General features: G+C 36.1%; 2 protein-coding genes across 4 annotated transcripts in view; one reads left to right on the plus strand and one right to left on the minus strand.

Annotated features, from left to right (window-relative positions):
* The window catches only part of LOC101901083 (oxysterol-binding protein-related protein 9), a 61,155-nt gene that overhangs the window by 36,919 nt on the left and 12,350 nt on the right, over positions 1-11,886 (minus strand). For all 3 annotated transcript variants that reach the window (XM_059125760.1, XM_059125762.1, XM_059125761.1), the window contains exons 3-5: positions 6,393-6,521; positions 4,358-4,576; positions 4,221-4,298 (exon numbers count right to left, since the gene is read on the minus strand). In XM_059125760.1, the coding sequence (XP_058981743.1) occupies positions 4,221-4,298; positions 4,358-4,576; positions 6,393-6,521 (426 nt within the window). The remainder of the gene's footprint in view (positions 1-4,220; positions 4,299-4,357; positions 4,577-6,392; positions 6,522-11,886) is intronic.
* LOC101901465 (elongation of very long chain fatty acids protein 4) overlaps positions 9,185-11,886 on the plus strand; it is an 8,283-nt gene continuing 5,581 nt past the window's right edge. The window contains exons 1-2 of the mRNA XM_005182158.4: positions 9,185-9,444; positions 9,525-9,621. Of these exons, the coding sequence (XP_005182215.1) occupies positions 9,417-9,444; positions 9,525-9,621 (125 nt within the window). The 5' untranslated portion in view covers positions 9,185-9,416. The remainder of the gene's footprint in view (positions 9,445-9,524; positions 9,622-11,886) is intronic.

Consider the following 11,886-nt stretch of genomic DNA (forward strand, 5'->3'; position numbering starts at 1 on the left):
GGAATCCTCGATGCGTTCTTACACATTCATAAACGTAGACTTTTAAAGGCATTTTTGCAGAGTCTAGATGGTCATGAATATGGGTTTTCAAAAGGTATTTTTGCAAAATTCTAGAAAAGTCCTCACGGGGCAAATTTATACATTCTTAGACATTTTTTAAGAGCCCTTGATGGGCCCTTACCCGACCATAAATATAGATTTTAAAATCCTTGATGGTTCTAACAAGGCTATGAATGTTATATGAATGGGGGTAATAATGTCAATTTTTAAAGACATATTTGAAGAGCCCTTTATGGGCCTTGTCGGGCATAAACGTAACTTTTAACAGAATATTTGCTGAATCCTTGATAGGTCCTTACAAGGTGATAAGCGTGGATTCTTAATTGAATTTTTATAGGCCGTTTAAGGACATTATTGGAAAAATCCGTGATGAGTCCTTACATGACTGTTGTTTAAGTTAGAATTGCATATTGTCAAAAAAGCGTTCGCTTAGTACGAACCGTAGAGAGATGTGTTTTTCGGCGAAAAGGATTGAAGATTTTTCCTACAACACTCCTTGGGCCTATGTTCCAACAGCTCTTACCGTAGGCAGCTTTTCCAAGTCATTTCTCTACAACTCTCTCTCTCTCTCTCTGGGTACTCCCTCAGCCGGTATTGCTGTTAGAGATTTTTCTGGAACCACCGGTGTTTCCAGCCACCTTGGTGCAATGCGAATTCATTTTTATATTGACACTCTTTTGCTAGGTACGGAGCTAACCGCATAAAGAGCTAATATGTCAACTCGGATTGACTAATATTTAATATAATGATCGGATATTAAATTTAATTATTTAAGCTAATTATTTTTATTTTTATTATTTCCATGCGTTCACGGTGGTATACTTGAGAGAACATAAATGTCTCATACGGAGAGAAACAGTGTTCGTGATCCTTTCAAGACCATTAAAGTGAAATTGTTAAGAATGCTTATAATATCTTGCCAATTTCGACAGATCTTCATAGGACGTTTATTGTTTAATTTTATACAAATTTTTGTAATTCGTAATTTCTTTTTCAGTCTATGCTAATTCAACGCCGTTTGATTTATTTCCTCTTTTGTTGTCATCCAGCCTTCCGTTTTTGTATTTTAATTCTTTGGGACTTTTCCTAAAATAATTTATTTAATTTAACATGTACAACTTGATACATGCAAATATATAAATTTAATTGCCTTCGCATTAAATGATTTATTGCTATCCGGTGTCTGGGTGTCTTGTATAAACGGTAGAGTGCAATAAACTTGCATTTGTTTATTGAATGCAGGCAGACCAGCCCTATTTGTTTAATTTGCAACGTCTGCATGTCATATCAAATTATTTAGGAATGATGATTTAGGAATGATAATTGAGAAATATTTTGCATTTTAATTGAATACATTCAGAGACATGAAAAATTGAAAAATATTTATTTTAAAATATTTATTTAAAAAAAAAAATAAATAACAATAATAATAATACAAATAAAAATAAAAATGTGACTATTATTGATACTGATACAATTTTCAGAAATATATTATATATTTAAACCTTTTAATATATTAAATGATTTGTATCTTCTGTCTGTCCCTCTCTTGTTAAAGAAATGAAAGCGCCAAAAATGATGTCAATTGAACATCATTATTATTACATTGCTTGGACATATAATCGAATATTAAATGTATACTCCCTCCATGAGGTATGTTCCGAAGGAATGGGCCAATATAGTCAATTTTGTGTCGGACTTAAAAAAAAGAACAGTAAAGAAAGTCTTAAAGTTGGGCGGGGCCGACTTTATGATACCCTACACCACTTTGCTAATTTAGTAGAGCTGCGCACAACAATTAAAAGTTTTTTCTGGGAGAATTCAATCATACACCCGATGATTATAATTATAATTTAAAGTTCAAAGGACTAAATATGCCGAAGCATTTGTATCTTTTAAATTCGGACTTGTAATGCCCATTTGGTGCACAATTAATTTGAAATCGGATAAACAAATATATAGGAGCTATATCCAAATCGGAACCCATCTCGATAAAATTTGGCAAAGATATTTCTCAGCTGTTTTTTATTTATTTCCCTGAATATCGTTGTTACGGAGCGCATATTACGGCTGTGGGTAACAAATATGACAAATCGGATGAACAGTACATATGAGAGCTATAGCTATATCTGAACCGATCTTCACCAAATTTGACATACTAACTTTACTAACTTCGTAAGTGCCAAATTTCATACAATTTGGGCAAATATTAGACGTTTGGTGCACAATCAAAGGTAAATCGGACGAAGTTATGTATGGGAGCTATATCCAAATCTGAACCGATCTCGATAAAATTTAGCAAATGTATTTCTGAGATGTATTTGATATATTTCCCCAAATATTGTTGTTACAGAGTGCATATTACGGCTGCGGAGGACAAAAAAAAAACAAGTCGGATGAACAATATATATGGGAGCTATAGCTATATCTGAACCGATTTTGATAAAATTTGGCATACTAATTTTCAGGTCCAATCTGATCATACGTGCAAAATTCCATACTATTCGGGCTGATATTACACGTTTGGTGCACAATAAAAGGCAAATCGGACGAAGATATATATGGGAGCTATATCTATTTTGACCGATTATCTCCAATTTCAATAGGGTTCGTCCTTGGGCCAAACAAATGATTTGTGCAAAATTTCATCTGGATAAGGCAATAAATGCGAACTGTACTTTGTTTACAAAAATACATGGACAGACAGACGGACGGACATGCATAAATCGACTCAGAATGTGATTCTATGCAGATCATCAAAAGGAACTATGGGTCTATCTCGTTTCCGTTTGCCTGTTACAAACAAATGCACAAAGACATAATACCCTGACCACCTTGTGGTGTAGGGTATAAACATAATATAAATATTCCGACGTGCCAGGTTTAGACTATATTGTTTACTTCCTTCACTTTATATGATTTATGATTTATCTAATACAGATGGGCAAAATACAGATTTATCTAATACACATGGGCAAAAATACAAGAAAATCACAATATTATGGGAAATCATAAATTCCATATTCAGCTCAGGTTTCTGGTAGAGAGAAATATTTAGATATAGCAAGTTGTAAATAATCGCCGACTTATTTCTTAAGTTATGGCAGATAAAAGTACATATTGAAATTTGTGATCCCTTGAAGAAGAGGAAGAGGTTCGCAGATATATATCATCAATAGATATTGTGTTAGCAAAAATGTTTGCATGTGTGAAATTTGAAGAGAGTTGGATGGTTAATTAGATTTCTTTGAACGTTTTGTTTTTTTTTTTTTTTTAAATTTGACCCTTTGTAGGGGAGATACCAGAAGAAATGGTCCGATCGCGTTTTTTGAGCTTCATTTATATACAAAAATTTGATCCTTTGTGGGGAGGTACCAGAAGGAGTAGACCGATATATCCCATCTTCACAGCAGATCTAGTGTTAGCAGAAGAATGAGTGTGAAATATGAAGAGAACCCGTATGCTTATTTCGGATTTTATAATCGTTTTGGTTATTCTAAACTTTGTTCCTTTGTGGGGGAGGTATCGGAAGAAACAGGCCGATCTCTACCATCTTTATAAAGGATCTTGTGTTGATGAAAATATTGAGATGTATCAAATCTGAATGGAATCGGATATTGAATTCGCGTTTTATGAGCTTCATGGATACACAAAACTTGATGGAGTGGACTGATATTGTAAAATATTTTCCACTATATTGTCCACTTTTTGTGGGGGAGGTACTAGAAGAAGTGGGCCGATCTCCGAGCTCGATCTAAGTTTGATGATATTACGTTGTACCAAGTTTGGACCAAATCGGATACTCCCTTCGAGAGTTATCGTGCGCATCTGCCAGCTAGACAGACAGATGGACGGGCGGACATCGCTAGATCGACCCCAAATGTCCTGAAACGGATTTGATCCAAAGACAACCAGGGTCTAAAACCGTTATTTCGATGAGGCACATTTTGGCGGTATCATATGATATATACCCTCAGTAGCCATATGACTAAGGGTATAAAAATAGTTATATAGAAATTGTGTAAGCTGGCCTTATCATCTTCAAAAATATATCGCATAAATCCCAATTAGCTTGGGAAAACGAACTATCTCCCAATCTAATTGTGATTTTTAGGATATCCATCCTTTTGGAATATTTAACATTATCTTTTAATACTTACACTTGCATTATCCTGTAAAACTTTACATTTGGCCTTTTCATCGGGATCGGAGATTTCATTAATACGTCTTTCAATTGTCTACAAAGAAGATATCAACCATTAATATAAAAATTGCAAACATTAAATCTAAAACTTACATTTGTTTGTTCAATCATCAATTGCAGATAGGCATCAGCTTCGGAGACCCGTCGTCCGAATATTTCCAAATAGTTTGCCCGTTTATTTGTCAAGTCTTTGTTATAGCCACCGAGATAAAATGCACTTTGATTGTCCCACATGCGATTGCGATTCGCATGACGTTGTATTGTATCCTCTAGACGTCGTACCCATTTTTCGCGTTCCTCAGTATGTTGGGCCTGCAGAAGAGAGAGGGAGATAAAAGAGAGAGTTTAAATAAAAGTGTAATACTTTCTATTCTTTGCTCTGGATCTGGAGCGATTTTCACTGGGTGCAAAATCTTTCAGCGTAAAAGAAACAATACTTTTGGTTATTTTTATAATAACTTGCGCATCGTTTCAAATTATTGCCACTGGCTGCGGGGAGGATTTATCTGTTATTCGGGCTGCTCCTTTTGACGAAGTTGGCGATTTCAAAGTCGTCGTTTTTCTTGGCCGACTTTGTCATGACCTTTGTGGACTCAGCAGAGCCGGATTGGAGGCGTTTGATGTAGACTTTGGCTTGGTCTTCTTCGTAGCCATAAATTTCTTCGAATTGGAGGGTGGTATCTCCGATTTTGAAGGCGTAGGTCCCTTCTAGGTAGACTACTTAGGTTCTATATCCTTCAAAGCTAACTTTCCAGATAAATAGGAGAGTCCCGCTCATTTAGGGTGTTCGCTTCTACCCTGTAGTGCCCTGTTTATTAGTAGTTCCTTTTAACTTCTTTTTACTTTTACTTCAGGATCGTTTTGATGAGCTGTAACTCATTTTCGTTGAATTTGAACGGATCTCCAACAAAATAAAGACGGCACTAATTAACAGCTCATCGATACATGGATTTCGCTTCTTGCTTAAAGAGCAAGACCTTATCGGTTGTTGTAGTGTTCGTATACTGCTGTGTTCGTTCTGACTCCTATACATTGGGTTCTCCTTCTAAATGCAGTATCAAAAAGAATGCAACCTGTACGGGTTGGGTCCACAACGATACTGAGGTTAGGTGAATAGGTTTGGCTGCAGCGTGTCATTTGGACCTGTGCCACAAGCTGGGCAGATGTTCTGCCCATCGCTGTCATTCCTGGCCCAATAGGAATTGAGGCGGTGGCCCTATTTGGATCTTAACTGAGCCAAAAATTCCCGAATTTTTTACGACTGTTCTCGCTCTTCAACTGTTATGTGAGACCGCGATAGAGTGAATACTATTCAGTTCCGCTTGATGGGCTTGTTGATCTAGATGCTGTATCTTATACCTCTGTACCTCTCTCTAGAGCATGTCTTTCATTACGTGCCTGGGCGGAGGTTGCCTATCGTGGCTATCGTTAGAACACTCCAGAATTTAAATGTGAATAAATCTTTTGTGTTTCGTACCATAGCTCGTTATCGTGATACTGGTATCGTAGCCCGACATATGTCAAGGAAGTGGACGGAAGAAAACAGCAACATCAGCAGAAATGGTACGAAAAGTAAAGAAGCGACTTGATCGAAACCCGCGTCGCAGTGGCCGAAAGATGGCTCGAGAGCTGAACATACCATTCGGCAAATATTGAAAAATGAGCTCGGGCTAAAGCCATTGAAATTCCAAAAAGTGCAAGAACTTACAGTGCAACAGAACTGCTGAACCACAATATATCTATTTGACTTCGTACTATCTGAAGAGTTTATAAAATGTAAAATCCTTACATTTGGCAAGACCACCACCGTTCAGCTAAGTTGTTTCAGGACTATACCATAAGAGAATGACAACTCGAATCTAATTGTAGGGTTCACTGTGAAGCTTGATTACAGGACATTAGGCTCATAATCATGGGCTTTTTCACAAGTACTATAAACTTTGGTATTCAAAATGGAGAAGGGTAAAATAACACCTCCCAGACAACGTTACGATTCCAAATAACATATTTCAAAAAAAAATGATCGCACCTAAATCCCCTTTCATAAGTTAAAGCTTCAGTGTCCTTTTTCTTATTAAAATATTTTTTTAATAATTATGCTTAATATTGACTATTCCAAATCACTTACCTGAAAATGAAAGGTTTTGTGATCCACAGTAATGGTAAATGTGTTATCCTCCTGGTCGTCAATGCCAATGACGGCATCTTTCAGGCGTACACATCCACGGCGTACACCCTTCATCATTTTTTCTTTTGACTAAAACGACAAACAAAAACAGGGAAAAGTAAAGCAGATTAATTATAATATTAAACAAGTAAAATAGTTATATGTTCGGTCGGGCAGAACTTTGAACACCCTTTACCATATGGAACGAACTTGGCAAATTAAAAAAATTAAAAAATAAATAAATAATAAATAAATAAAAACGTTAAAAACTCTGCTAAAATTTAAAAATACCAAATGTAGCCGTCATATCAGCGGCTAAACGACGTCGTCATCACAATATTCAAATGCAAAACATGAAAAAAATCGGAAAATAATGTAGCTATCATCTTCAATATAGGGAGGTACTATTATACGGGGGCTATAACAAAATGTGAACCTGTACAGACAAGTATCTGCCTTAGGCTGCAGTATGCATTATGAACTTCAAATTTGAAATAATTCCGGTGAATAATATCAGGAGGTAACGTTATATAAGGGTTATACGAAAACGTGCACCTGCACAGAAAATTTTCTGTCTTACAAACTTCAAATGCCAAATTTGAAACAATTCCGGTAAATAATGTCGCTAAAATAATCAAAATCCCAAATATCGGAAGCTACCGTTATATTTTGACTATACGAAGACGTGGACCTGCAGAGACAATTTTGCGTCATAGGCTGTAGTATTAATTACGAACTTCAAATACCAAATTTGAAACAATTCCGTTTAATAATATCTCTAAAATCAACAAAATACCGAATATCGGGAGCTACCGTTATATGGGGGACCTGCCCAGACAATTTTCTGCCTTAGACTGAAGTATTCATTACGAACTCATTACGAACGGTGAATAATGTCGCTAAAATCAACAAAGTACCGAATATCGGGAACTACCGTTATATGGGAGCTATACGGAGACACGGACCTGCACGGACAATTTTCCGTCATAGGCTGTAGTATACATTGAGAACTTCAAATACCAAATTTCGAAACAATTCCGGTGAATAATATCACTAAAATCAACAAAGTACCGAATATCGGGAGGTACCGTTATATGGGGGCTATATGAAGACATGGACCTGCACGGACAATTTTCCGTCATAGGCTGTAGTATCCATTGAGAACTTCAAATACCAAATTTCGAAACAATTCCGGTGAATAATGTCGCTAAAATCATCAAAGTACCGAATATCGGGAACTACCATTATATGGGGGCTATACGGAGACACGGACCTGCACAGACAATTTTCCGTCATAGGCTGTAGTATCCATTGAGAACTTCAAATACCAAATTTCGAAACAATTCCGGTGAATGATATCACTAAAATCAACAAAGTACCGAATATCGGGAGGTACCGTTATATGGGGGCTATATGAAGACATGGACCTGCAGAGACAATTTTCTATCTTAGGCTGTAATATCCATTTAGAACTTCAAAACCCAATTTTGAAATAATTCCAGTGTATAATGTCGCTAAAATCAACAAAGTACCGAATATCGGGAACTACCGTTATATGGGGGCTATACGGAGACACGGACCTGCACAGACAATTTTCCGTCATAGGCTGTAGTATCCATTTCGAACTTCAAAAACCAATTTTGAAACAATTCCGGTGAATAATGTCGCTAAAATCATCAAAGTACCGAATATCGGGAGGTACCGTTATATGGGGGCTATACGAATACATGGACCTGCAGAGACAATTTTCTGTCATAAGCTGTGGTATTCATTACGAACTTAAATACCAAATTTGTAACAATTCCGGTGAATAATGTCGCTAAAATAAACAAAGTACCTAATATCGGGAGGTACCATATTATGGGGGCTGTATGATGACGTGGACCTGCACAGACAATTTTCTGTCATAGGCTGAAGTATCCGTCACGAACTTCAAATACCAAATTTGTAACAATTCCGGTAAATAATGTTGCTAAAATCATCAAAGTACCGAATATCGGGAGGTACCGTTATATGGGGGCTATACGAATACATGGACCCGCACAGACATTTTTCTGTCTTAGGCTGTAGCATCCATTTCGAACTTCAAAAACCAATTTTGAAACAATTCCGGTGAATAATGTCGCTAAAATCAACAAAGTACCGAATATCGGGAGCTTCCGTTATATAGGGGCTATACCAAAACGTGGGCCTACATGGCCCATTTTTAATACCAAAAGTCCTGCAGACATAACATACATTTGAGTAAAATGTTATTAATCTACTTAATTTCGTTCAGAAGCTAGAGTGATTTCCACAAACGGACAGACATACGGACATGGCTAAATCGGCATAGAATTTGTAGGGTCTTGTAGGGTCTAAAATGTATATTTCGAGGTATTACAGACGGAATGACAAACTTAATATACCCTCCATACTATCGTGAGGGGTATAAAAATATGGGGTCTAGAGAGCACACAATACATATATGTATAGATAAGAGGATTACGTATATAAAAACAATAAACAAACTAATAAGAGGTTCAACTACATAATTGTCACCATATATTTGTTGTTTAAATTGTCCATTAAACAATGTAATTAAATGTGCATATTTATTTTTTTTTTCTTTAAATTGTAAATTGTTTGGTGAATACAATAGTGCCGAGTTGGGATATATAGCAAAATCAATATGCGTAAGGTTGGACCTTTGGGTTCTTAACGAGCACACACACGCACCGGTCGTTTGGTAGTACAAAAATAGAGTATTGCAGGAATTGGTATTTTAATTATATCTGATTTTTTATTGGATCAGAGCTTTTCAGTTTTAATTGATCGTGCCATGGGGCCAAACATACGGTAGAACGACACAAAAAAATTTATAAAAACAGATTGCATTTAACATTGATGATATTATGAGAGAAAGTTTTGAAAAGGACGGTTAAGTAAAAATAAGTCGTTGAAAGTGAAATAAAATACATAAAATAAAAATAAGGTTGCAAAAATATGGAATCTCTTTTCGTTGAGTTAAATGGTGAATAAACAAAAGAGATGAGAAAATGTTCTTTTTTTTCTAAATCATAAAAAATGTTTAAAAATATTTCGCAATTTTAGTTATCGATTCGGAAGCACGTTTTGGCTTATCGTCCCCAGAGTTTCTAATATGTGTCATTGTCATCTACCTCCTATTTGTTTTCAAAATTGGACCAGAGTAAGTAAACCGAAAAAAAACCAAACGAAATATTTAAAGATTGCTCAAAGTTAGTAGTTAAGTACTATCAGATTAGAGAAAAAATTTTAAACTCCGCGGAGGCCCGTGAAAGGATATCATATATTTCATTAGTAATTACCGTGAAGTACAACCCAATATTTTTGTGGCAATTATATATAAAAATCTCAAAAACTCTTAGGACTATGGATTGCAAATTGATATAAAAATAACATATTTTCTAGAAGAAGCAAATGGCCTTCGATTAAATAGTATATTTATAAAATGAGCTAAATAGAAGACCTTTCGAAGGTCTTTCGTTATAGAAGCTTTTCGAATTACACTATAATTAGAGGATATCTGTTCTAAATTCGGCCGTGCCGAATTTTTTATACCATCCATCAATTGGAAGAAACAATTCCATTTAAACATTTGGTCGAAATCATCAAAATACTTAATGTCCGGTGGTGTCGTTATATCGGTTACCATTATATGTGGGCTATACAATATGTTGGACTTTATATGAGGTCTATATAATATGGTGGACCTATATAGATAACTCTCTTCCAGGGGGTAAAGTACCCACCAAGAACTCCTTGTGTAGAATTTCAGATAATTCCCTTTAAAAATGTGGCAAAACCATAAAAATATTGAATATCGGGAGGTGCCGTTATATGGGGGATATACGATATCGTGGACCGATCTAGAAAATTCTCTTTCAGGGGATAAAGTACTCACAAAGAACTCTTTGTGTAAAAATTCAGACAATTCCATTGGAAAATGTGGCTAAAATCATCAAAATACCGAATATCGGGGGGTACCGTTATATGACGGCCATACAATATGGTTGACCTATATAGATAACTCTCTTCCAGGGGGGTAAAGTACCCACCAAGAACACCTTGTGCAGAATTTCAGACAATTCTCTTGAAAAATGTGGCTAAAACCATAAAAATATTGAATATCGGGTGGTGCCGTTATATGAGGGCTATACAATATAGATAACTCTCTTCCAGGGGGTAAAGTACCCACCAAGAACTCCTTGTGTAGAATTGCAGACAATTCCCTTGAAAAATGTGTCTAAAATCATCAAAATATTGAATATCAGGAGGTGCCGTTATATGGGGGATATACGATATCGTGGACCGATATAGAAAATTCTCTGCCAGGGGATAAAGTACTCACACGGAATTCTTTGTGTGGATTTTCAGACAATTCCATCGAAAAATGTGACCAAAATCATCAAAATACCGAATATCAAGGGGTACCGTTATATGAGAACTATTCAATATCGTGGACCTATATAAATAACTCTCATCCAGGGGTAAAAGTACTCACAATTAACTCCTTGTGTAGAATTTCAGATAATTCCCTTGAAAAATGTGGCTAAAATCATCAACATACCGAAATATCGGGGGGTGCCGTTATATGAGGGCTACACAATATGGTGGACCTATATAGATAACTCTCTTCCAGGGGGTAAAGTACTCACCAAGAACTCCTTGTGTAGAATTGCAGACAATTCTCTTGAAAAATGTGTCTAAAATCGTCAAAATATTGAATATCAGGAGGTGCCGTTGTATGGGGGATATACGATATCGTGGACCGATATAGAAAATTCTCTGCAAGTGGATAAAGTACTCACACGGAATTCTGGATTTTCAGACAATTCCATCGAAAAATATGACCAAAATCATCAAAATACCGAATATCAAGGGGTACCGTTATATGAGAACTATACAATATCGTGGACCTATATAAATAAATCTCATTCAGGGGGGAAAAGTACTCACAATTAACTCCTTGTGTAGAATTTCAAACTATTCCATTGGAAAATGTGGCTAAAATTATCAAAATACCGAATATCGGGAGGGGTCGTTAAGTGGGGGATATATGATATCGTGGACCTATATAGACAATTCTCTTCCGGGGGATAAAGTACTCACAAGGAACTCCTTGTGTAGAATTTCAGATAGTTCCCTTGAAAAATGTGGCTAAAATCATCAAAATACCGAATATCGGGGGGGTAACGTTATATAAGGGCTATACAATATGGTGGACCTATATAGATAACTCTCTTTCAGGGGGGTAAAGTACCCACCAAGAACTACTTGTGTAGAATTTCAGACAATTCCATTGGAAAATATGGCTAAAATCATCAAAATACCGAATATCCATAGATGTTGTTATATGGGGGATATACGATATCGTGAACCTATATAGACAACTCTCTGCTTTTCAGACAATTCCATTGAAAAATGGGGAATT

The sequence above is a fragment of the Musca domestica genome, unplaced genomic scaffold (assembly GCF_030504385.1).
Source record: "Musca domestica strain aabys unplaced genomic scaffold, Musca_domestica.polishedcontigs.V.1.1 35, whole genome shotgun sequence".
NCBI classification, from domain to species: Eukaryota; Metazoa; Arthropoda; class Insecta; order Diptera; family Muscidae; genus Musca; species Musca domestica.